The sequence below is a fragment of the Odontesthes bonariensis genome, chromosome 11 (assembly GCF_027942865.1).
Source record: "Odontesthes bonariensis isolate fOdoBon6 chromosome 11, fOdoBon6.hap1, whole genome shotgun sequence".
NCBI classification, from domain to species: Eukaryota; Metazoa; Chordata; class Actinopteri; order Atheriniformes; family Atherinopsidae; genus Odontesthes; species Odontesthes bonariensis.
The window spans coordinates 16,845,762-16,873,440 of record NC_134516.1 but is presented as its reverse complement, the minus strand read 5'-3'; the positions used below and the strand labels follow the sequence as shown (position 1 = coordinate 16,873,440).

The 27,679-nt window shown below is 41.2% G+C and overlaps 1 protein-coding gene across 6 annotated transcripts in view; it reads right to left on the bottom strand.

The window, feature by feature from the left end:
• Positions 1 to 27,679, bottom strand: part of ncam2 (neural cell adhesion molecule 2) — a 332,410-nt gene that overhangs the window by 17,024 nt on the left and 287,707 nt on the right. For all 6 annotated transcript variants that reach the window (XM_075477736.1, XM_075477734.1, XM_075477731.1 and 3 more), the window contains exons 9-15: positions 22,769 to 22,919; positions 20,072 to 20,256; positions 18,875 to 18,971; positions 17,572 to 17,745; positions 14,445 to 14,564; positions 13,405 to 13,526; positions 10,165 to 10,339 (exon numbers count right to left, since the gene is read on the bottom strand). In XM_075477736.1, coding sequence (XP_075333851.1) covers positions 10,165 to 10,339; positions 13,405 to 13,526; positions 14,445 to 14,564; positions 17,572 to 17,745; positions 18,875 to 18,971; positions 20,072 to 20,256; positions 22,769 to 22,919 — 1,024 coding nt within the window. The remainder of the gene's footprint in view (positions 1 to 10,164; positions 10,340 to 13,404; positions 13,527 to 14,444; positions 14,565 to 17,571; positions 17,746 to 18,874; positions 18,972 to 20,071; positions 20,257 to 22,768; positions 22,920 to 27,679) is intronic.

Sequence of the window (27,679 nt, the reverse complement as noted above, 5' to 3'; positions counted from 1 at the left end):
TCATTTTCAGCAAACTGTCATCTACGTTTAAGGGTCAAGTTGTGCAGTCATGTCTCCATCCCTAAGGGCTTCCCCCTCCCAGCTCCCGTTCCTTATAGTTCAGTGTGAGGATGTGACCTTTTATTTCTAAACCTTCCAATCACGCTCATCTCATAACAACTCAGCACAGCTCTCTGACATGTTTTGCTCAAAGTCATTTGGCAGTAATTCATTTGCACTTTAGACAGGAACCTTCACAAACTTTCTTAGTCTGGATGAACAGCAGTCATTCATTCTTATTTCTCTGCTCTATTAAACCTTTTACTGACGTCTTCTGATTACTTGTTGATATATAGGCCCATTAGTAGCATTAGTCAATGGCTAGAAATCCAACTGCATGGGTGGCACCTGAAGCCATTCATATACATCTTTGACTATACAAACTCATTAGGCTTGACCGGTGATTGACCGTCTCCAGATTGGATCTTTGGGGGAGGGAGTCAATTAATGATGACCAGACAGGCGTTCATTGATTGTGACATTAGCAGGAACGGGCATGATCGTTTTTGGATGGGTGTGAGGATTCATCCCCGGCGCTCGCTTCGGGATGTGATGAGGAGTGTAGTCGGGAAAACTTTCTCCGGGGAAACTCACAGAAAACTTAATAATTAAAGTGTTGCAAGTTTGAAAGGGAGGTACGAGCTCCTCTTTTGTGTCACATTTCTCAGAAGAAGCAGATGATCCCTGATGGGACTCGAGTGCACTCAAGGGCCAGCAAAGAGGTAATGGAAAAACCACGGGAAATTACTCTCGACTTTAGAAGAATATGGCATCCTTAATAATCAGCCTCCAAAGACTTCAAAGAGTTTTTCAGTCCACTTTCCAGTAATACACTGGGTTTACAGCTTGTTTAAGGAGTCATTCAAGCATCTCCACCTTGATCTATGTGGTTGAAGTTTAAGTTCAAGTTTGAACACTTCAGAAAGGCACAGATTCAAACGCATGCAGACATTTCACAATACACGACATCAGCTGTGGGAACGGATGAAGTTATTAAAAAAACACGATCCAACAAGACCCCACACTGTGTTTTAATAGTATTTTTGACATGTAGGAATGCCTGTCATATCTATCCACTTACTTCTTGTTCTTAGTGATTGGTTCATAGTGTAATTATAGAGCTGATTACAGCAGAGATTACAAACTCAAAAGGTGTTACCTTGATTTATTTGTGAGTGTTTTGCCTCTTCACTTGTAAAGTGAGTATTAGTTCTTAAGCAATCCCAGAAATCTATGAGAAAGAATTAATTATATTGTTAAAAACAACGGTTCTAAACTCGTGATAAGCAGCCACAGATAGCGCTTTGTGAGAAGTTTGAGGAGACACACCTGCTGATTCTCATCAAAAACAGGCAAAAGTGCATGAATCGACCTCATTAAAAAAAAAGTGACAACATGAGGAGGAGAGTAATTTTGAGATAGTCGAAATACAAAAACAAGAATAATAATCCTTACAAAAACAATAGGGTCCTTGCAGTTTCACTGCTCGGTCCCTAAATATATGTGGCTTTTTTTCCCAGATGTAACACAGAAGAACAGGTTATACACCCCACACACGGAGATACCATTTCAGCAAGTGGACAGCGCTTGAGATGGCCGCCATCTCCAACTAGACCACCAGTCAGAAATTGTTGCACGCCGACTATCCTGCCTCTGTGCTGAACAAGGTGCCTGAATTGCACTTCTATCTGGAATTAGCGTCATTCAGAGGCTTCTCCTTTAAAATGTACTTTCTACACAACTCGTCACTAAAATCTCCATGGAACAGCTTAAGCCTGCTTAATTAGAAGATGAAGCTCAGAGTTGTGACAATGACTCGAAAAAACCAGCCTGACAGTTCTTGGTGAGATTTGAGTTCTTCTGGTTAAAGTTTATTCGTGTCCAAATGTACTTAAGGTATGTTCTATGAAGCCATCACAGAGTTGTTCTCCCCTCGTGATTAGATGAACCATCTGGATATTGCATTCTATCACATACAAATCTAAGCTGAACAGATCAACAAAGCTTTACCGACAGACCCAGCTGGTACATCAAGCTCTTTCAACAGCTTGTTGGTACAAGAGCAGAAACATCTACTTAACTGCAAAAAGCCTTCAGTGCCATTCTTTGCACCATTTTCAATAAAGAAATGTTCTCTAGTTATGGAATAACTGAGTCTTTAAGCATCTACAGTCAATACAGTCTAGGAACTGTAGTTGACTGTCGCCTGTACAGGAAGCTGATTGGTCCAAACTATTAAGCCCCCCTGGCATCTGGTAAGATGGATCCCTTCTTGTCTGTGATCTCACGAGAATCAAGCTGCCTTGCAAGGTAAATATTCTGGATAATACCTGCAGCTTTACTCAGGCCAAGCAGGAGGAGGTGGACTCAGGAGGGGTGACATCTCAACTTGTGATGTTTATTCATCAGAGTGTGATCACACTGCACAGACGGCATTCCCACCTGGCTGAGATGTGATCTCAGCATGAGCCCGAGCACCACCAAATGCGATTGCCGTGTATCGATACGTTGCACTGATAAGTTCTCCAGGTACAGAATGCATCAAAGGTGTGAATGGACTTTTATCATCTGTATTATCGCCACTCAGTGTGGCTAAAATAGTCAGTAGCATATCAAGCTCGTGTTTGAGCAATTTTGCTCTTTCTGCTTCTCAGCACGACAATGATATTTTGACATTGCTAAATGTGCTACCTCGGAAGCCCTATCTTTTGATTTCATTGGGATTATCTGTGTTCAATGAATAAATAAGTAAGACAACATCAGCTGGGATCTTATATCTCATTGGTCCTCTTTACACCAGTGAGTAATATCAGAGAAATTATTCTGTGGACTGTGGTGTATTTTACACAAAGCAAACAAAGGTTGGTCTTGAATTACACAGTTGCTCACAGATAAATCTCTGTGGTCTGATTTGCTTGAATCCCTCTGGATAATCTTCCCATTTACAGTCAATATTAATCTCAGAATGTTCAGTAGAATCATTTAGGCACAACATGCATTTTTTATTCTGGTGCGTGGGTTTCAGAGCAGCAGTGGTACTTCAGATGGTTTTTACTCTTTCTCTGGAATAAAACTGAACTAAATCTGTTCATTAAAGAGTTTGTTTACTGCACTTTAACTGATGCTTTGCTTCCAGGCCTTGACTTACCAACTTGTGAATCCTTGATGCCATGTCACACTGTCTGCCAGTGCAGGTCATCTATTCAGCAGGGCATTTGAAAGATTTTTCAAACTTATTCTATATATATATAAATATTAGGAACAAAGAGTGATGACCAAAGTTAGCTTTGGCAGTGGGTGATTAGCATTTTTATGTGGTAAATGACTAAACAAAAGAGCTGTTGTTTATTCATTACACTGCTTTAAAAATTACGACTTTCATTTAGAAAATTGACGAGGGGCTTGATTAATGTAATGGGCAGCTATAAAAGTGTTTTGATTTGCTGGCATCACTTCCAGGAAGAAATTTCACTCACAGGCTCACAGGAGAGGAGAGAAGTCTGTCAAGATTATTTCCTCAAGCGCTTTGATGAGATCATTACCAACTAAATCCATGACTCCTGATTCAAAAAAAGCTTTTTTTAAATTTATTTATTTATTTTTTATAAACAGCGTGTGACTGGAAGGAGCATAAGGAGAGAGCCAAGAAGGAAATACAGCAGCCACAACACAGCAACACAAGCAGCATCGCAGTGTGTCAGGGTGCAAAATTCAGACAAACTCAGACATGAGCGAGTCTTATTTTCGGCACTTCCTGGCTGAATAGTGTGAGTGAGTGTGAGTGTTGGCTGAATACAAATATCTCATATTCTAATTGATTTCAACAGTCGCACAGCTGTATGAAGTCGGTTGGTTTTTGTCTCGAAAGCAATCATTTATGTTTTTTTTTTTTTTTTAATCAATCTGAGCGAGTGGCCATGACTTGTGGAGTCCCCCAGGGGTCAATTCTTGGATCTCTTCTGTTTAACTTGTATATGCTCCCTTTGGGTCAGATATTGAAGAACTTTAACATCAATTATCACAGTTATGCAGATGATGCACAGCTTTATGTGTCTCTGTCACCGGACGACTGCAGCCCAGCAGATGTACTGTGTCAGTGTCTGGAGGAAATAAACACCTGGATGAGAGATAATTTTCTACAATTAAATGAAGACAAAACTGAGATCATTCTGTTTGGTAGCAAAGAGAAGAGGGTCAGCGTTGGTACATATCTTGAGACTCGGGACCTTACAATCACTGACCAAGTTCGTAACCTTGGAGTGTTGATAGACTCAGATCTGACTTTCAGCAGCCACATCAAAGCTGTCACCAAGGCAGCTTTTTACCATCTCAGAAACATCAACAGAATTAAAGGTTTCCTCTCCCAAAGAGACCAGGAGAAACTCATCCATGCATTCATCTCCAGCAGACTCGATTACTGTAACGCTCTTTTAACTGGACTTCCCAAAAAGAGCATTAAACATCTGCCGCTCATCCAGAACGCTGCTGCTGGAGTTTTAACCCGGACTAAGAGATCTGAACACATCACAGCAGTTTTAAAATCTTTACTCTGGCTTCCAGTCAGTCACAGAATAGATTTTAAAAGCCTGCTGATGGTTTACAAATCCCAAAACGGTTTAGGCCCAAAATACATCTGTGATATGTTCAGAGAATAAAACCTAGCAGAGCTCTTAGATCCAAGGACTCAGGTCAGCTGGTCCAGTCCAGAGTCCAGACTAAACATGGAGAAGCAGCATTTAGCTGTTATGCTGCAAATAAGTGGAACAAACTGCCATTGGAGATTAAACTTTCACCAAACCTTTGGAGGAACATTTTAAACATTTTAAACCTTTTATTACAGATTTTGGCTTTATGGTGGACAGTGATTTTAAAATGGACAGACAAATAAGAGCAGTGGTTAAATCTGGTTTTTATCATTTAAGGCAATTGGCGTCGGTGAAATCTTTTCTTTCTAGGCAGCATTTGGAAACAGTGATTCATGCTTTTATTTCAACTCGATTGGATTACTGTAACTCCCTTTATTTGGGAGTCAGTCAGTCGCTGCTCTCACGTCTGCAGCTGGTTCAGAACGCTGCTGCACGACTCTTGACAGGAACCCGAAAGAGAGAACATGTGACCCCTGTCCTGGCCTCACTTCACTGGCTGCCTGTAAATTTTAGGATTCATTTTAAAATTCTTATGTTTGTTTTTAAATCACTGCATAATCTTGCCCCGGTTTACCTCTCTGAGCTTCTCCATCCCTATAGACCCCATCGGTCTCTCAGGTCCGCTGATCAGCTGCTCCCGGAGGTGCCAAGAACTAGAAGGAAGCTCAGAGGGGACAGGGCTTTCTCTGTCATAGGCCCTAAGTTATGGAATGACTTACCTATGCAGGTCAGAGAGGCCCCTTCACTGCCCATTTTTAAAGTTCGTCTTAAAACCCATCTATTTTATTTGGCTTTTAATTCCAGCAGGATCTAGTTTTATAATATATAATGCAGGAGTTGTTTCTTTTATTGTTGTGTTTTAATGTACAGCACTTTGTGTCAACGGTGGTTGTTGTAAAGTGCTCTATAAATAAAGTTGCTTTGCTTTGCTTTGCAAATGTAGACATTTTTAAATCCAGGTTAAAGACATTTCTGTTCTCATGTGTCTATGCATGAAATCTGAACAATATCTTTTAATTTATCTGGACTGTTGCTTGTTTTTAAATTCATTTAAATTATTTTATTTGTTTCTCTTTATATTCTTTTATGTATTTTTAATGCTTCTCACACTCCCTGCTGCAATGCTTTTATTTTATGTAAAGCACTTTGAATTGTTTTGTACATGAAATGTGCTGTACAAATAAATTTGACTTTGACTTTGACCTGCCTCCCTGCAAATCACTGAAAAGCTGGTTAAATTAATTAATGTTTTCATCTTATGCTAATTTAGAGCGCTAGAATTCAAAAACATTTATCAGATAAAATAGGATGCATTATTACAGAGAAGCCGCTCTTTCCATACATTACACTGATCATCCAGTCACTTAATTAATCTGTCATAATTTTAGCACCAAAAGCAAATATTAACAGATCCACAGCTAAGCTAAGGTTAACTAATGTTAGCTTAGCTTGCTAACAGGCTAGTTTACATGGCTGCAACAACTCATTTTCCTAAAGATATTACAGAATTTTTCGATAGTTTTGAGGTAACCTCTTAAATCGTATCACTAATGTTAACATTGATTTACTATGATAACATGTAAAATGTTACCCCCCCCAACCCTTCTTCTGTTAAGTTATACTGTATATTCATTTAAAAGGCAAAATAATTGTGGTATGTTTTAATTGTGGTGGGCAGAGAGATTGAAGTGATTTAAAGAGGTAAAAATGCAGATTTGATTGGAAAAAAACTGAACAAAAATTAATTGAAAGGAACAAAGGTCAGTGCTGTAAAAAAAATAATTATTTCTTGAAGGATACTCGACAAGCAGAAAGGGAAGAAGGTTATGCAGCCTGTTGCAAACTAAAATAGGATGACGGAAGGAAGAAGTGGGAGCAAAAAAAACAAAAAAACAGAAAGAAAGTAAAATAACCAATTCAATACACTGAAAATGCATAATACATAGAGAGAGAATTGAAGAGAGAAAATTGGTTGGTGAGAGACGAAGGCCACTATATGTGGACTGAACATATTTTCTGTCTCGGGTGAAAAAACTGAAAAGGGGGAAAAAAAAAAACAAGCGGATGTTTCTTTCATTAACTGTGCAGCCAGGGCGTCTATTCAGTGTGAGAGAGGGAGAAAAGCAAGGCAGAGGATCCAAGAGTCTGCAATTGGGACTGACAGATATTTCCCATTTAATATTGTTGATTGAGCCAACTCTGAGCAGATTTCTTTAATGTGAAATTTGATTTAGTGCAGGAGAAAAATCTCAACAAAGATGCCCTAAACTGTAAGTTGGTATGAGGCTAGTATTGGCTAAACTGGGTCACTTTCTTTCCTATTGGATGTCTGAATATGTGCGTGAGAGAGCTGATGGGTAGTCTGAGCAGATTCTGAAAATCCGGCTGCATGTCTCCTGCTTTGTGAGAAAGCTCGCCACCTTCTTTATCCTCCTGTAATGCTCTCTAAGCTGGAACTCAGAGTTCTTTTTTCACACAAACATATTGGGGCGAAAAAGCGCTTTCTCCCTGATTTGCCGCACTCTCCCGGGCTTTTTCCCACGATGCACCGCTGCTGGATAACAAGAGAGGACAGCCAATCAAAGTCACCCGCCTTGAGCTTGCCATGTCCCCGGCCTTGTTTTCTGTTTTAAAAGCAACCCACACACTTACAGCCCATTTAGCTGGTGCAGTAATGATAGAGGCAAACACTTGCTCGATCTGAAACAGCACAAACTGATGTGGTAAAAGGCTCAAAGGAGAAGGCAAAGCAACACTGAAACAGACCCTTGTTTCTTTGGTCTGCACTGAGCGCTGGATGACAGCACTGAAAGAAGAAGGTTTTCATCTCAATAATAAGTGTGTCCGTATCTCTTCGTTTTACTCTGCCGTACCATCAGAGTTTAAAAGAGTTAAATGGTAGAAAATTTCAGGTCCTTTCGAGCGTCGGCGCTTTTTAACATCACTTTTTTTTTTTTCTCGTCAGTATATATTAAATTCTTCACAATGATAAAGCAGTCGAGATCCTTGCAATTTAAGGTTTTTTTCCCCCACTGTAATATTACACGTGAGACACCTGAAAGAAACGGCACAGCGTGCAGCAGAACCCCATGACCTGGGTATAACAGCGAGCCAGACCAAGAGTTGAACAACATTTCTGTGTTTGTGCAATGTCCTGTGTCATTGTGTGCATGCTGATCTTTCAAATGAGGCGGTCCGTCTGTGCCGACGGAGATAAACACGGCCTCCTACAGAAGAAAACCTCAGCCCTTTAACGTGTAGTTTGCTGGCTCTCTTTGATGCAAACTCTGGTGTGTTTGTACTATTTGTGACGTTAGGCAGAGAGGGCGTGAAAGAAAATTTTATCTCGACATTCAAATCACCTTAACAGCAGAGTCCGGGCGTTCTGGTGGTAAAAACGTAAGATGACCCCCATCAAAAAGATGATGAAATATTAGAATTTCAGCAAAATGTCATTTGGATATAATTTAATATTGTTTCACCTCAAAAATCGAATAACGGAGCTTATCTGTACACAATGTGACCTTATAGTGACCCGTTATAGTCAACCAACAGTAAAAAAAAAAAAGATAAGAAATGTTATCAAAAAGTAATCAACTCTTAAATCTTTAAGGCCAGTACATTTTTGCCTGAAACATAGCACCATGACAGATGTTCCCTATTATTGTGACAATGGTGATTAAGCAAGTTATGCTCTGAGCTACAACTTGAGCCAGGGTTTTGTCGATTCTGTATTTTTGTGCTCGTTGGAAATTTTGGCACAAAATAAAGTCAAAATAACAAACTACCACTGCATTACTGTAACACCGAAGAAGCCCCTTAAAGATATGATCGTCTGATGGTTTATGCAGGTTCATGATTGTTTGCTTGTGATAGACATGAGAATTTATATCATCCGAAAGTTTAAGTGAGTCTTAATAACGTGTTAAATATCTATATCATTTAGATACGAAATCATGTCGAGAGGCTTTTCAAGTTCCCTGACGCCACAAGCAGAGCATGACCGCAACGACATCAACATTTCACGAATGGTAGCAGGTTAACATTGTGGAGTCAAATGAACGCTACACTTCTGAGTCAGAGCTGAGTGTTCTGCAACCTTATCAAGTGGTTTTGGTGCCTCACAGCTTTTGTACAACAAGCCGTCATCAACAACAAGCAGAAACTCATTGCTTCACCAGTGTAAGGATAAAACAATAACACTGCAAACTGCCAGCTCCAACGTACCATCTATGACTACACGAGATGACCTAACTTCAACGTGCAGTCGGGGCTGATGATCTATTTACAGGAATATGGAAAACTGTGTGGATACAGTTTGAAGGTAGAGAGAAATAGCGCCAAGCGATTGTGAGGTCTGACTTTTTCTGTTGAACGATTTTGTGATGCAAATGTATTACTCTTTTGAACGCATATTGTTTTGAGGAGCAAGACGCATTATTTCTGCGACCCCAGCCAACTAGCCGGACTACCTTCGTCAACGCCAAAACTCGGCTGGAACTCGGCTCACAGGACGCAGCGGGGGGTAAGAAAATGTTCATAAATGATGTTGCTAATATGGGATGTCATACAGCTTCATGTCAAAAGAGGCGAACTATCCCTTTAAAACATTGTTACTGCGTGGCTAATGTGAACTTAGATGTGGAAGAGGCTTATGGATTCTTCACCTTCTGTGAGCCTTTACCAAAAGCAAGCAAAGTTAGGTTTGGTTAGGTTACTTTGTGAGTTTAAATTGACCATTGAAGTGAAAGTGAGTGTGCATGGTTTTTTGTCTCTGTGTTGGCTCTGTGATGGACGGGCGCCGTGTCCCTGCCTCTCACCCTATGGCTGCTGACACGGGCTCCAGCATGACCCTAAACAGGGTGACGCGGGTATGGAAAATGAATGAATTAATCATCCTAACTTAAAGCAACCTGTTTAATGTATGCGTATCTGTAACCTGTAAAGTTGTGCTGCTGTACCTCTTAGCTTGATCCTATTGTAAGGCATTTTTTAGTCAAAGATAAAAAAAAATAAAAAATCTGTGACATGAGTGCTCATTTTGTTTGACAGCTTTTCTTACTGCTTCAGACAAGAGGCCAAACGCAGATGTTGCATTGTTTCTCGGAGGTTTTAAATGCAGCTACAGTGACGTTCAGGAGGGGCTTTTTTATGTAGAAGAACTACTTCAAAGCAAAGTGCTTTTTTTTGTGGGATTTAATCTACATTCAACAACCACATATGGAGAAATCTGTTTAGACAAGGCCTGCTACGTTTCGAGACTTGCTTTGTGTTGCCTAGAACATCTTGCTCTTTTGCTTTTATTTTTTTTCCCCATCACCAATCACCAATCATCACTCTTCCTCCAGCAGCAAGAATAACACAATAAGTTCAGAGATGCAAATGTTCTAAAGGCATTCAACAGCAACTTTAAATAATATAATGGATCTTTAAAAAAGTCAAATTGCACTAAAAAAGTTGTCTTTTCTCAGGGTTTTACCTGTAATGTCAGGTTTCTGTGGCATGAAGAACTGATAGAAAGTGGGCTCTGACAACCCCTTCACGTTGCGTGCTGTGATTTCCACTTCGTATCTCGTGTTCCACTGCAGCGGCTGCAGCAGCGCAAAATCGTTGGCTCCTGGAACCAGCTTGGTCATCCACTGTTCTTCTTTGTCCTGGATGGAGAGAAAATGGGAGAATGGAATTCAGAAGTTTACCTTTCTAAGTGCTCTTCACTTCATTTTGGTGCACGAGCATCACAGGGGACCAGGGGAAGTGTAGTTTTATTTGACAAACACAACTCTTTACCCTTTGTCTTTTTAATCTGGGGAGAGTGAAACGCCACACAGGTGCACTTGCATACGTAAAGAGAAAGGGCAATCCTGTGTCTTTCATCTGGTTCTGTTGCTTTGTGCCCCACCACCCTTTAACATCCTCTGTCAACTGCAAACAAAGGAGACTGAAGCTGAATGTTGAAAGGAAGCCAAACTGTGTGCTCAGCACTTCTACCACACTGGCACATTTTTCTACGACCGTAAGATGAACAGTAAAAATGTTTTTTATTGAGTCTCGTGTTCCTGACGCCAAACGAGGGTCCAAGATTGCTGGAGTGTGAAGCATCTGCATTTATCTTCTGCAATGGCACCCTGCTCTGGCCCTTCACAATCAAACCTGACCCTCTCTTCAACAGCATGCCTCCATTTGCAGCAGCATTATTTCAAATCACTTTCCCTGTCTCTCCAAGACAGAGAGAAACGCCTGCTTGGAAAACGTGAGAATCTGGACACATGCAGTCGGATATTTGGCCCAAGTCAAACCCAATTAATCCTGTGGAGTTTCTTTGCGCCGGTTACAGTTACTCTGCTGCCACGTCTCGTCTTATTTGCTCTACTTATTTCGAAAGCTTTGAGACACTTCTTGCCTTTTCACACACCAAACCAACCAACTATCTAAATGGATGAATTAATTCTGAAATTCTCATTAAAAATGTAAGCTAAAACAAGGTTTGAAAAACAGAGATTCGCTCGCACAACATCATTCATTCAGCCAGCAACGCACCAACTCAACTCAGTTGTCAGCAACAAATCAATCTAGTGAGTAATGCTCGGTGCATTGGGAAGAAAAAGCATTCCCAGAGTTAGGCTACATGCTGTGTAGCAATTGTGCCGAATACAAAGACAAATCTATCAGTTTGAGTTATTTTCTAATGTGAAACAAAACGGCATGCTTTAACATGTAAGTAAAAGCCTTCTGAATGCCCTTGCTCTAATGTTTGCTTTGTTCAGCCTCCAAAATGTGGCCATTGTGTTGGGTTAATGATCAGCACAGGTCAATGTCAAAATGAGGAGTCATACATCTAAAATAGTCTTAAAGTCAATGCCTGCGTCAGCGAAGGAGCAACTCAATTATCAGAGCTCGTCTAGAATGTTAATGAAATAAACAAGTTGGACCTTAAAGTGCATTAGCAGGTAATGACGTTAAGAGTTATTCTACAAAAGCCCATCGAACTTTCTGACCTTCTGTGCGGTTTAAAAGAAGAAAAGAGCAAAGCAAGTGAATTCATCAAAAAATTTGTAGTAATTCGAACTCGATGATCAATTCCTAAAGTAACGAGGGTGCGTTTAATCCTCTTTCTGTCTTTAAGAAATTTTGATCGACATTTAGATCTAAATGCATTTATGGCTGGATTTTCAACACATGATGAAAACATCCTCTCTGTTGTCCGGCTCCTTGAGCTGAAGGTTCTTTGATAAAGACGCAATGTGTGGAAAATGGATAACATATTCACTGTTCATGAATGGATTAATAATTTCTCCCCATCCGCTCGAGTTTTTATTCTTTAAATCCAACACCGAAAGACAGCAAGGACACCCCTTATTGAAACCTCTCTTTCTGCCTGGAGAAGATGAACTGATCTTCAAAATAAAAAAAAGCCCTTTTCACAATGCCTGTTCAAGGCAGGACTGATGCACCTTTGTTGCACATTAGCATCCTGTTAGTAAGTACACACGTGTAATGGAGGGGGGGTTGAAGGCAATGCACCACTGAGCCATCAACTGAGGTAGTCATAGAGTTGAATTGGTCTGCCTGAGGTGTGTGTGTGTGTGTGTGTGTGTGTGTGTGTGTGTGAAACAGCCTGCAAACCAATTTCTTACCAATGCAGCTGTCACTCAGCTGATTCTGCAATGTCAGCTTTCTGTTTGTAAGTCACCTCTGTTTGGTGTGGATGAACGACTAAACTGCAACAGCAGCATCTTAAAGGGATAGTTCGCCTCTTTTGACATGAAGCTGTATGACATCCCATATTAGCAATATCACTTATGAACATTGACTTACCCCCCACTGCGTCCTGTGAGCCGAGTTCCAGGCGAGTTTTGGCGTTGACGAAGGTAGTCCGGCTAGTTGGCTGTCCAATGTAAACCGTGCAGACCGAAGTGGAGAACGAGCAGTCCCCTGCTTCCGAGCAGTAAACACCGTAACAGGTGCGGCTATCGCTAGATGGCTGGATGCATTGATATCAAGGGAGGCAAAAATAGCGCCAAGCGATGTGAGGTCTGACTTTTTCCTGGAGAACGATTTTGTGATGTAAAATTTATTACTCTTTTGAGAAGCAAGACGCTTTATTTTTTTAGCCCCAGCCAACTAACTGGACTACCTTCATCAACACCAAAACTCGGCTGGAACTCGGCTCACAGGACGCACCGGGGGGTAAGTCAATGTTCATAAATGATTTTGCTAATATGGGATGTCATACAGCTTCATGTCAAAAGAGGCAAACTATCCCTTTAATAAGGATTAGTGAAAACAACCAAAGTTAAAGACAAAACATCCTTTTTTTTTTTTTAAATGTCAAAGTCTCAGATATTTATTTGATATGAACGTGTCTCCTTTACTTACTGTGAGGAAACACCAAGTGATGCATCGTTGTCTGTTCATTATTTACCAAAACGTTCAGAGAGAACTGGCCGTAGGACTGCATGACAGGCAACCTAAAACCTTTGTGTGATTGCAGGGATATTTGGGGAGATTGATTGGACTGTGGTGGTGCAGTATTCCTGCATGAAAGGTAATCTTCACCGAGGAATCATCAGAGGGAAAAAATAAAAGCCCCTTGATCACAAAATTCAACATCAGATGTCTTAAAACAGACAGCTAAAGAAGGCTGTTGTATTGGACTGATAAAACTAAAAGAAAACATTTAGGCTAATTTTGCTGCTATAGTCACCTCTAAAATACTCACGGTCTTGTACTTGACGATATACTCCACGATGGGCATCCCTCCGTCATCCTGTTTGACCAGCCCCAGCCGGTAGGCCTTGCCCATCCCTCTCTGCCCGTGGACCGCCGGTGGACTCGGCTCTCCTGAAGATGACAAGCAGGGGAAGGTTTCAGCTAAGATGCAAAACAACACGTGCGCGTTTCTTTGTGAGAGGGTGCGAGCGTGCCTGCATTCCTTAGGAAAGAAGCAGGTGGCAAGGTGAGACTTGAGATAAGGACGCAGTACAAGGTTTTTAAGCTGCATTAAATTCCCATTACAAGGTTACTCCCACTGCCTGGCTATAATTAATGTTGACAAGAGGTTTTTATTATTCACTGTATTTTTCTAATTGGGTCTTCTTTCTCACATTTCATTCTCTGTTGCATATAACATCAAAAGTGGCCATTTATTTTTTCCAAGGCTTGGATTTTCTGCAATCCTGCAATGCCAGATTTGCAATAATAAACTAAATTCTTGTCATGAAACGCCTGCAGTACATAATTATTAATTCAGCAGTTTTATACGAGGACAGGGATTTGACAGAATCTATTCCAAGCTCCAATAATCAGAATTCAAATAACTGAAACTGGAAGAAGGTTATAACCGAAGTGAATATGCCAGGGTTGTGTAAGATGGCAAATAGGCCTCACTTCTTTGAGATGCTGATGTTTTGAATACACACTGGAGGCTTTCTTTCACACATCCAATTTTTTCTTTTTTTGTTTTACATCAAAACCTAAACATTTTCCATAGTTCCACAGATTTGAGCCGTTTCATCTCTGCTCACTGTCTCATATTACAAAAAAAACGCCATCTTTGTACACCAAGACTTCCAAAAAAAAAAAAACGTTATATACCCGCTATAAAACCAGTTACAGATTAATGGTCACTATCATTTGTATTTAGAGATTTTCGTAGATACATAGCGCCGTGTAAGTAATCAAGTTTGGCTCTTATTTTTATGGATATGCCATGAAATGAGGTAAGAACAGCAGCAGGAATATAGGAAAGGAACAACTTACGGATGGGTAAAGTCTGAAAGGTTTCCGTGTGGCTGAACTCTCCTTGACCCTTTCCGTTAACGGCTGCCACCCGAACCTCGTACGTGGTGTTGGGCTCCAGCCCGGTCAGCACCACTGTGGCTGAAGAGAGACGGCACCAGAGTTCATGTTAACTTGAAATATGCATCAATCGTGTTGACAGCTCAGCAAATAAATTAAAATAAAGTCTCTTCCGTAGAACAAACTCTTATTTTTTATATGGGTCATTTTGAAGCACTGCAGGGAGAAAATACAGAGCTACTCGGATGAAGAAAACCGTTCAAAAAGATCTTTCAATTTAAAAATCTAATTGTGTTGATGTGGGATTACTAAATATCACTGCAGGTGCAGTCCCAAGGGCCCAAGGCAATAAAAGGTCCCTGGGTAATTGGTAGTTGTTAATTCCAATTGGTCTCTTGGTAGTCAACTGAACCACAAAAAAGGGGAACACAACAAAGTTGAAAATGGTTTGAAAAAAAAAAGGTACAGAAAATAACTACAAGAGTTGTGCTAAAAACCGAGATAACGCAAAAAAAAAAAACCCACTTAGAGCCGGGCTAAAAGCAATAACAGGACCCAAAACAACCCCAGGAGTAAAAAAAAACAAGACTGACAACTATAAAAAGCCTGAAACATCTCCAAGGTGACTGAAACCGGCAGCAAAATGCCAGAAAACAAATAGAGGCACTGTGGCAACAATAAATCGACTGAATCATTTACAGGCAGACACAAAGCAACAACAAGAGGACTAAGAAGAACTTCTAAGATCTGAAACAACAACAAAAAGATCACTGGAAAAAAAAAAACGACTAAAAACGACAGTAAAAAAGGTTAAGCTTATTTACTAAGTGCTGCACAGCTGGATTAAGTGCTACGCAAATAACCTCAAAAGGACTGGAACTGGAAATAAGAATAGAGTCTCAGAGTGACTCAAAACAGCCCAAAAATATTCACAGTGACTTAAAACATACTCAAAAACATTTCAAAATCTATCATCATAGAAACAACAACCAGAGACACCCGCCCCAAAAGAAAAAAGAAGACTAAAGCGCAGATTAAAAACCTCAAATAGAAGAAAACCATCTGCTGTAAACTCGTAGCAAAGCATGTTATCCAGAACAGAGGGGTATAAATCTTATACAACGGCAATTAATTACACTGAACGCTGATATCATAACCACGGTAAAAACAGTGGAAGATTTTTGCACTTATGATATATTGAAGAAAACAGGCAGTCTTTGCATATTCCGACTTAAATTCACAAGAGCCCACTAACATAACCCTCCGTGTTCTTAAAAAGCCAGCAAAGAGTCAGCAGTGTAATAAGCTTGAGTGAAAGTTCTTGTTTTTGTCAATCTGCACAAATTAAATACTTGAATGGTAATAGGTGCTTTTGCTGTTCTTTGGTCTGGGAATTGAAAAACAAATTCCGCAATTTGCTGTGATGCGCTGGGTTCATCCCAGGCTACAAGCAGACATTTCAATTCGGCCAAAAGCATTCGAATGAATCGAGCCCATGCATCTCATTATAATGAAAAGGTTTTTTTGTGTTTAACGAACTTCTGCTGAGGATAGCTTCTGCTCAAGTGGATTCAATGATTACATATGACGCCACTTTGTGCTGTATTATTAGTGTGGCTCACAGTTTTTATATTCTAGTTCTAATTTTAAAGAAACAAAGCAATTTATCCAAACTAAATTCACAATTGAGCTTTATTTATTTAGCTCGGCTCGTTTGTTCTTCACCATTTTTTCCCTCTGTACGTGCTGTGTATTTTTCTTTTGAAGCCCTGCCTGCTGTTTAGCATTCACCTCACTGCATCTCCATACTGTAATTGACTCTGAAATGAGAGATATTAGCGATAAGAAGCCCTTCAGGTTTGTCAAACCGGCTTATCACCCGACCATTTGTCCTCTGGCTTCCATTTTCCATCCATACATCCTTCACCTCGTGGTGTACTTTCCACCAACCGGCTCGGAAATCAAATCTGAAATCGTAAAGTGCAAGAAGAGGAGGAGCCCGCTCTTTCAGCTCAGGCAGGTCCTGGCACTCTGCCCACGAGGTGTTTTGAGTTTTTCCAGGACCCAACAACAACTCAGGGCCAAAGCTTTGAAGGATCGCATGACAGATGATGCAATTAGGTTTCCACTCATGCTCGATCAGTGTCAGTTGACGTGTGTGGTGTTAACAGATAAAAATATTCGTTAACGCCAGATAGGATGTCCATCTGGCATGCTGGTGGCACGATCTCCCGAGTGTAATATCTCGAGGATATAAGCAACAAAAACAAACTTACTTCTTAAAAGTAAAGGTGTTCTGTTTTCCATCTGATATATGTACCTTCTTGTGCTGTAACACAGAGGTTCCCAAATTGGGATTTATCATATGAATGAGAGAATTCCATTTCCCGCAGCTGCACTAAACAAACAAGAGAAGTTTAGTCTTTGCCCCTGACTACAAACAACTCCTTTGGTCTGTAATTCTGTCCCATCTTTTCAGTGGCAGACCTGGTCTACATGCAGGTCCAAAAAACAAACAGCGGATAACATCACAGAGAAAAAACTACTTCCAGGAATGGATGTACACTTTCGATCACATGTTCTGAAGATGGATAAGTTCAAACAGGTACCGATTATGTGCCCTTGGTTTTTTAAGTTCAAGCAGGGTCAAAATCTGAATCAGTACTGATTGTAACACTGGGTTGTAACTCTATGAGCAGGTAGCACCACCTCGACAAATTTAAAGATATTCTACCGACCATCACAGAGGCGCCACATCTGCGACTTCTGTCAGCTCATCTTAACACAGAAGCAGAGCAGTTTTGAAGTCTTAACCAAACGTTCGGTAAGATGTCGGTGGAACTAGCACGCTCACATGCATCTTAAAAGTCGAGCCATGTTTTGATCAAACTAATGCAAATAGTTTTTCTTCTATTGTCCTGTTCATTTTTGCTTTTTATTTGACTACTTCAAGCTGACAAGACCATAAGACCATTTTCATGCCAGGAGGATAATGCTCTTTATATAGGTGTAACATAGCAATTATTTTCAGATAAACGTGTCACAAACGATGCTAGCTTTAGGAAATGAAAATAAGCTTCACACTCACTCTGGACACTGTGTGACTTGACGTCCCTCCATTCCTGGGAGCCCATCTCCTTATACTGGACCAGGTAGTAGCTGATGGGAACCCCGCCGTGAGAGTCCGGCTTCATGAATGTGACGGTTGCCAAGCGCTGGGAGACAGCTGACAGACGAACCGAGTATGGACTTGATGGCACATCTAGAACCAAAAGATAGTGACGCGAGTCAGAGGCAAGCAGCTTCTCCAGCCCCTCATTTCCCTTCTCAACTTTACCGACTGGTGTGTCACCAGCTTTGCAAGGACCATTAAATAGTTGCAGGACCTGCTAATTTAGTTTGTGAAACTTTCACAAGTTATTGACTTTGTTTTGCTTTCTACACTGACCGCACTAATAAAGAGATCATTTTATATGGTGACATAAAAAGGTGAGAAATCCCCCTTAAATCTGTTGTCAATTGTCATGCGAGAACTTATTTTCAACAAGACTAATCCATCTCATAATTAATGAGACATCAAAAGAGGAATGCGGATTTCCTGAGGGCGTTGGAAGAGAAGTCAGGGGATGATCTGGGGAGGATTTGTCCTTCAGTATTCATGAATGTCTGCGCGACATTTTCTGCCCCTCAGTCCTGTGGTTGCTGGGATATTTCAGTTTAGACCAAAGTGGAAGAAAAATTGGTTGGTTTAAATGATTTGCATTCCGTTTCTATTAAGAATTCACAATGTGTCCCCTTTTTCCATTGCTGGAAAACAGCGTTTCGGCTCCCACGCGAGATAATCTCCTTAATGACCCAGACTTTTACAACACGGCATAATTGTGTGTTTAAGTATGTGCGTGCGTGAATGTGCTTTTTCTTTTGTGCAGAAGTGTGTGTGTGTGTGTGTGTGCCAAAACAACTTCAAAAACACATTGTTTCCAGGAAGACAACATATTAGGTCAGCTTTTTGCTCACTACTTTTCTCCTCAGCCAGAGCAATTCAATCTGCACTAAAGATAATTGGACTGCACTATTGTGTATTAGAGCGCGCTACAGTAAATTAGGGGTACTTCAGTAAATAGTGAGGGGTATGGTAAATCAGCAAGCACTATTTGAGATTAGGCTATGCTGAATAGGAGTTGGGAGTTGTCGTGGAATTTATCTTCCAGAGAATTGCAAATGAGGCTTTTACCATTAGTAGAGAGGTACCGGGTTACAAAGCAGTTTGGAGTCGCTGTTAGGGAAAGGTTAAGTTTCCGACTCCGTACATTTTGAAGGAGAAATGAAGTCACCCAGCTCATTAGCTCTGGTAAAGAGTTCACTCACTAGCAGCGGTGCTGCAGACTCACCTGCCTGGGCCAAAATGAACTCCTGATATCGAACTCCGATGTTGTTCCGGGCGGTGCAGTTGTAGCGGCCAAAGTCTCTGTCAGACATTGGAGTCACCTGAAAAACAAACAAGTCTGTACATTTTTCTGTTCTTTTTTTCTTTGCTTTAATATTGAGCTTCGAACAAAATATCGCAGTGCTTAATGGAATCAATTATCTTTTAATATTTCGACACTGAATTCAATGATCGTGCGTGATGTTCGAATGATTGGGTTTGTTCTAATGATTCTAATACAATTTTTCTAGTGAATCAACCAACTCTGAAGCCCTATGAAGGATTAATTAAATCCTTTCCGATTATCAGTAATAGTGTGTTTATATCTAGTGGGAAAAGGGCTTAAGGGAACACAAATTTCTAGTAACTACCTCCCTCCCAAGGGATAAGCCTGTAAGCTATGGCAGCATCAAGGGATTACACTGTATCCCACAGGCTGTGTTGGACTACAAGTTGCGATAATGACAACTTTTCGAGATAATTAGGCTAATTCGTTATTTTTGACTGAACTGCAGACGTCAGCTCCACACAGCGGAACTGAAAGCGAGCTGCTAACCGTCTTTGAAGTCGGGTAAAATTGGTCAATCTCTTCTATTTGTCAGCATTGGTCAGTTTCAGAGTCTCCGTGTGGAAATGTGATGGTTGGGTGCTGAGGTCCCATCAATGCCGACTGGAGTCAGAGCTGACAATGATACCCATGACTCGTGTGTGTCAATTGATGCAGGACTGAATGCTCATTGCGTTGAACAGCCAGGTATTAGAACGCATTTCTACGTTTTTTGACTAGTATGAAATGGTTAGCTAAGTTAGCTAAGTAGCCCAAAGGAGGAAGACATGGGTAGCATATCCACAGCAGCCGATCCCAAATTAAATTCAGGCAGGTGAAATGAAACAGCAGCTAGCTGTGATTTAGATTAAATCAAATGAAAAAACACTTTATTTATCCCAAAGGAAACTGATAATGTTTGCAGTAATTCCTTTTAATAAGGGGATTTACAAAACACCTTTTATGATAAGAATTTAGAAGCTAAAAGGGTCAAATCTTTCTATACCGAGGTGGAAGAGATAAGAAATGGAGCTCAAAGAGTTTATTTATTTAAAAAATAAAAGAAATACTCTTTCAGTTTGCCAGCAAACCAACTACCAGGGGATCTGCACCCACCTCCAGCACAGACTTGCCCTCTGCACTGTGTATCTGCATGTTGGGGGTTCCCTCTGAGATGGTGAAGCGCTCTCTCCTCCACAGCATAGTGGCAGGTGGGTTGGACTTCACATCACAGCTTATGTTCACTGGATTCCCCTCCCATGAGTAATAAATGGTGTGGTTGGTCAGGAATTTGGGGATATCTGTGTAAAAACAGAGATCTGTGATATTAGCTCCAAAAATCAAAGCATTTTTTAAACTGCATTAAAACAAGACCTGGATGGGTAAGATGGTAATTGCTAGTGTTTCTGGAAAATTGTTGTATCAAATTAAACTCTTAAATAGACGGTGGAGCGCTGCTGGGTGATCAAAGACAGGACAATTACTTGCTTCGGCTTTACCTGGAAATTCTGTCAAGAGAGAAGAGAAAACGTTGCATTTAGGCTTCTTCAACTGCCTCTGCAATGCCAAAAATAAAAACTTAAATCTAATTTAAGCCATCTCGTGTTGCGGGGGGGAAATAAGAATAAAGAATGCAAACGGAGGCTCATTTGCCCCAGCAAATAGAAAGGGCAATAATGAATGATCACAGCAGCGAGCTGCTGTTTGGATGTTTCCCGGCCCAGTCAGCCCAGCTCAGTCGGAGAGGCATTATGGTTGTTTTATGCTCACTTGCAGGATTCCATTAAAAAGATTGATGGCTGGCTCTCTGTCACAGCTGAGGACGTGATATCCCCCTGCAGCCTGCAGTGACTTAGTAAATGAGTTCATTATTTTGGCGGCTGGCTCAGCCCTGCGACTCTCAGCCGAGGCTCCAGAAAAGCAAGTTTACAGTGCGACCGCAGCAACTTCGCGCCAAGGCTGGAGACTGGGTGCTTGGGTGTGTTGTTTTCCAACCAGAGGATGCTATCAGACATTTTTTTTTTTTAAATGCCAACTTTTCAAGAACTATGCAAAAAAAAGGTTTGAAGGGAATCCGTGAACCTAGAAGTCACCTCAGCCAGAAGAGGAGAAAATTGGATTCCACATGACAACAGGAAAGCAGAATTCATATTTGCCTTACTCTGTATCTGAATATGTTCACCCGTCTTGATTCTTTTTTTCCCCCCCTTACTGTTTCTCTGAACTTCAACTGCTGCTCCAAAAAAGCGGCACTGATGTAGTTAAGCCAATAAAGCCGCTGTTATAATGAACCTAATCACTCCAAGGCCAAAATGAAGATCTTTGCTTCAGAGCTCATTAGGCAGGACAGTGCCCGCCCCAAATAACCCCAAACAACAGCGCTGAGGAATGGGTGCACTCATTGGGAAGCAGGGGAGCTGTCAGTGGGAGAAAAGGGAAGGCGATGCATGATATCCTCTCTCTAATTAACCCTTCTGGAGGCAATGTGTGTGGCGGAGTGGGTGCTGGGGTGTTGAGGGGAATGAGTTGTTTATAATGCATTGTTCTTCAGAAAGCAAAAAAAAACAACAAAAAAACAGCCTCAGAATGAAAAGACTTGTGAACTTTTGAACTTGTACAAAACTGCAAGGAGTTCACAGATTTGTTTCGATGTTGCTTTTTTGGCTGTGTAGTGTGTGTATGTGTTCTACATTCACATTAAGATGTTAAACATCACATTCAAACACAGACAGTGAAGGGTGTTAAACCAGGTGATTGTGGCTCCCCATACAACAGTGCTATAAAACCTGTTCTGCTGACATGTGCAGTTTCCCGAAAGGACATGAGGGTGACCCTGGGCCTTTGTCTTAATTTCAAGCTGTTCAAACCGTGAAATGATCACAAAGTAAAAGGATTACAGACAAACAACTACCACAAAGAGACCCAAGGTTATGCTAAAAGAGATGCTAAACAAGCATCAGGAAAATTACAATGATGGAAGAAGTGACAGTAGACACTTAAAATGACCAGAAACAAACTAAATGACCAGAAACGCACCTTAAAAATCCCCCAAAAGAAAGGTGAAACAAGTACAAAGACAGAGTTACTAAAAAAAAAGAGCATAAATGAAAATACGTAAAGAAATAAGACCGCAAACGGATAAAAAGTGACAACAAAAACTAAACTACTGTACAAACTAACCATAAAAGTGACTTTGTGACCAAAGATACAAAAAAGATCCCAACGAAAAGATGCATAATGACCATAAAGAATGAAAAGAAAGATTTACCACATGAGTAGAGATAGAGCAATACAAAAATGGAACAAAAACAAATCAAATAAAAGGACACAAACTACACACGATAACATCAAGACACAAAATTATCATAAAGAGAAAATTAAAGAACTACAGAGGCACAAAACAAACCCACACACTAAAATATCAATAACAGACACTCAATGAGCAGAAGGGATAAAAAAATAAATAAAAAATAGAACAAACAGAAACAGAATGACAATATAGATAGAAAATGACAATAAAGAGACCCAATATAATCACAAGTGGACAAAACCACCACGAATGGAGGACCCGACTGAAACTAGACTCAAAATGAAGACAAAACGCCCAACGACACACTGAAAACGCATCTGCCTTGTTTGCAGTTGTAGATGTGGGGCTCTTAACAAGTCTGCTCCCAGGAGTCTGTTGTCTGATCATCCATCTGTGCTTAGGTTGCCCGATTAGACCTCAGCTGTGGTCTAATTAACAGGTGTTTCATAACGGACGACACCTGTGAGCGTGTGCAGAGCCTCGATGATGATGCAAATACTTACACTCGATGTCCAGAAACATGCTCTTCTGATGACCTCCTATCCTGCTCTGCGCCTCGCAGTCAAACCGGCCCAGGTCTGTAAGCCTCACCCCGCTGATGGTCAACACGGACTTGCCATGACGACCGCGGACCTCAAACCGGCCGTCCCGACTCTACAACACACACAGAACACAGCTGCTTGATGGGCATAGTCAGAATTTCTACTGGCAGAATTTTATTTATTTTTTAATCTATTTTTTTTTTAGTTTTGACTCATCTTCAAGGGAGAGGTCAAACATTGTAGCTGTGAGTTCGATTTGTGATTCAGAATGGAGGTGGTATTGACATTCCTGTACTTTTTGCATTTTCACTGCAATAAATAGTCAAAAGAGGCCCAACATTTGGAGCATAAAAGCCAACAATGCAGACCAGGGGCACAGAGGGGATGGATTTGAAGTAGTTTATACTCCCAACAGTTGATTTGTGGTACGATAAATAAAAGAAAGACCCAGAAAAGACAAAGCAGACGTATCGAGAGAGGCTTCGACAAGCTTTGTTGCCAACAGAAAGTTGTTTGTCCAACTTTGTGTCTGTGAATGAGTGACAGCTCATCCTGGATCACCCCCACCCCGCTTTTCCTTGCAGGCAACCACCACTTGTCACACAGTGTCAGAGTTAATGCAATAAACTGTCGATATATTACAAGGTCATTACATCTGTATGAAGACAGATGGTATCACTCTGAAGCTATGGGTCAATTACAGCAGACAAGGCTATCATTCCAGTAATCGACAGCCCCTCGTAATGAGAAAAAACACCCCAGGAGCATCCTGGTTGCAGACATGATTCGGCTGCAACCTGCAGAATGCTACCGTCAGATAACCTCTGTGACCTCCATGAAACTACTTTTTAGTCGTGCTGCCGGTTGACTCAGAGCAGATCTAATAGAAACCTCAATAGCCGCAATAGGGGATTTGAGGTAAAAATTGAGATGGTAAAAATCATTTAAAAGAATATCGGGGTCCAAATCTACTCTTAGCCAGTATTTCCACCTTATTTGTTCTATATTTGCTAATTGAGATGATATACGACGGATAATGTATCCTCGGGCAAGAAATAACGCCACACTATCCCTGGAATACATGTAAGCGCTTTGCCTGATGAATGTTTTCCTGACTTGTGAGTTACATCGGATGTAAGCGTTTTGCCTGATGAATGTTTTGCAGAGAAACGGCTGCAGCAGATCATGATTACTCCGGCACTGATCGGTAATGCTGATGCCTTCCTGCAGCTGCAGGAAGCTGCACACGTCAGGATCTCTGATCACATAAGATACAAACTCTCAGGGAACCGGAAATGTTAAATCCTTATCACAAAGTGACTCAAACTTTTTTGAGTTAAAGACATTCAGATATTCATTCTTCTTACCTTCTGTTTGTGATAATTCCGTCTACCCTGCTGACTTCCTGCACTTAGTCTGTGTTTGCATGCATCTCTATTCCTGTCCACTTGCAAATTTGCATACTGGACTCCGTGTATTCATGTCCACACGTTGCGAACCTCCTCCAAAGATTTTCCCCATAAATCGATGCCCATGCAGACCCTTCTAATGACCTCCTGTCAACCCCCCACCTCTGCTAATTCACATTATGTGTCTAAACCACAGCTCTGAAGCTGCTTTCCTCTGCATTTCTCACTCATTATGTTGTTGCTCATAGACTGCTTAAGCATGATCCTGTTTAGGATGGCTTATCTTTCGGCTTATCATCACAATGCCATCAGCTAACGGGAAGAAGCGTCGTTTAAAGGCTCAGTTCTGGTCCCTTTGTGCTGCCACTGCAGACATTGCTTGTTTGCATCGCCAGCTGAGGTCAATGGGATTGGGAGCGTGTGTGTTGAATAGGAATGCTGTGGATGTAGGGATGAGAGAGAGCATCTGAGTCAGGAAATTACTTGCTAACCCCTCCGCCTCGCCACAGCTCCATCTCTGCCAACTGACGAGGTCTGTGTCTAGAGACGAACTCAGCCCCCCAAATCAGAGCCTGTTTGATATCCTGCTCTGTTGAAAGATGTAGCTTGTTGCCAGATTTGAACACAAAAGCAACATGTATGTGCCTGCGGGTGTCCATTGGCATTCATGTTGATGCTCGGTGCCGGAATTGTGCACATGTGAGCGCTAACCACATGAAAGCGAAGACATAAAAGGAAAAAAAAAGAAAGATAAAGAGGTGAAAGCAGGTAGGCAAAAGGAGGCTAGAAATGTATGAAATAGTGTTCACATCTGATCCGCGAGACCTCCAAAACGAAATATGTCTGGGTTGAGAAAACGTAATCCTGAACGCAATCTCTCCAACTGGATTCTGGAGACTATTAAGGTGTTATTTCTGTTCAACCGTTTGGGGATTTTCAGATATTAAAAATGTCACTTGTAAATGTCAGCAAGGCTGGAAACACTACCAGTGTAATTCTGCCTTATCCTAACAGTTGTGTGTTAGTGTCGCAGCACTGGCTCTTCATATTTGCACCAGTCTAATGAATACTGTACTGCCTCAGCCTGGTAAAAACAGCAAAATGACATTTAATAATGGCATTTTGGTTCAGGCTGATAGAAGCCAAAAAACAGGGTTTGAACACATGAAACAGCAGCCGGTGATTGGTTGAATAACAACTCATCTGAATGGGTGCGAGTCAGATTTTTTTCCAAAGCGTAATCATCAAATGCTTTTGACACACTATTGAATGAACACGCGGATGCTTCTGAGTTGGAGAAGCCGGGGAAAAGATTGAAAAGAAAAGCTCTGAAAACAGAAGTCAGTGATTTGCATTTTTCGCCGGAGAGATTTATGCCCTGAAAAATATTCTAGTTTCGCACAAAAGTCAGCCAGTTGGGATGATTTTAAAGTCCTGCCTTCCAGGACTGGAAATGTGTTTGGAATATCGTTGGAGACGCGGCACCTTCAAGTCCACTGTGAGGGTCATGGATGGAACAAAGCGCAGCCTGGCGAGTGGCTAATATAATAAACTTGTTCTATTCTATCGAGTGGTACAGGGAGAAAGCATTTGTTTATTTGTCAGCCTTTGAAATGGAGCTTATGTACTGACCCTGAGCCACATCTGTCAACCTGAAAAACACTACACTGCAGTCAGGGACGGATAATTAGCATATCAACACAGAATCCATTATCGAAGCCACTTCTCAACTGCTGTAGCTTTAATTACATGTCATCATAACATTTAAGTAGTGTAGTGGTGTTTGAGCCCCGACCTTGTTTCCAAGCAAGTAGACTGAAAGAGAAGGACACCCTGACATGTTCCAGTAAAGCAGGTGGCAAAAGGTTGGATGAAGATTGGTATATTATTATATACTTATTTCAAGTCTGCACGCCCCCCCTTTCCTACTTTTTGTCAGGTGACAATAAATCTTTGTTCGGTGTTCAAAAAATACAGGGTGAGAAGGGTTTGCATACAACTGCATTGCCTTCCAGTCCGCTCCTGGGTTATGCCAATAATAACAGTCATCTAAAGACCTCTGATGTCACCACCGCTTTAACCTTGCATGAGGGTTTCGCATGAATAGAACAGCAGACTGCCAAACCAGCTCACGAGAAAAACAAACCCAGAGAGTGAAACAATACCCCAACTCTAATCCTACTTCGGTTCATAATTAAATTCCACAAACTGCCCCCCATTATGTTCTCTTCCAGAGGGTCACGGTGTTAGCTGACAAAGAGAGAGGAGAATGGAGGCAACATTATGTAGTGGCTATATCTGAGCCTTTTGGAGTCCAACGTCTCGGCAAGAGATGAGTGTGTGCCGACTGGATATGCAGATTGGAGAGCAAATTGAGAGAGGAACGTCCCGTCTTCAGCCCAAATGACTACCGCCATCCATCATGGCTCGCGCTGCACAAGTCGTGTTTGTCTTTGCGTATGTTTAGGTGTGCTGGTCTGCACCACGCATTTCCATAATTGCATTTGCTATGGGAAGAGGAGCACTTACTCTCATTCTCAGCTGTGATTTATCAACCCGAGCCATTCGAGCCAATGCACACATTCATCTATCTGTGCGGTGACCTTCTTTCTGAGCAAAGGAACGACTGCCATCTTTGTTTTTATTTATAATTTTTCGCTGCCTCCGTGAAAGCCTCGGCCTCCCGTTCAGGAGGATGTGGCAGAAACGCAGGAGGTTTTGATATTTTTACCTTTTTAAGAGAAGAAGCTGCACTCTCAATTTCTGATTTTGGAGGCCATTCGCATGGACAAAGTATATAATGGGCAGTGAGAGTAAAATACAGCAGTAGAAGCCTTGTATCCTTGTATTTCCCGCTGGAATAGAATGTTACAGAGTGAAAGGAAAGCAGTAAACAAAGTATAAGCTGAAATGTTTACTTTAAAACATTCATTCAAGGTTCTTGCTGCTTTTCTGTGGGGAGTGTGAAGCAAAATAAAAGTGCGAGTTGATTTCCCTGGAGGAAGATCATCTTAGATAAAGTTATTGCATGGAAAGGACTATGATCAGTCAATCCGTGTGGCAGACGATGAATACTGCTTTTAGCGGAGATTTCCCCCCACAAATTCTCAGTTTTTCTCAGTCTAAAAATGAAATTAATGACATTCATAGTGATTTCACAATATTCTTTGAGCTGACATAGTTTGATGGGCACCGTTTGTTTAATTGAAACCTTTCAAACTTGACGACAGCCTGATGGAAAAAAACACTTTCAGCTTTGAGTCTGAGCAGAGATATCATGCTCATTGTTTGTTCGTGTGTGCGGATTTTTATTTTCAGTTTCTTGTGTGGATGAATTCCGCACACTGCTGCATTTAGTTACATCTGCAACAATGAAGTGTTTTGATTCCCATGGCAACGATGAGAACTGTAGCGCTTTGAGCCGTGTGCTGGGCCAAACTGCCAGACACGTTGTCATCTCACA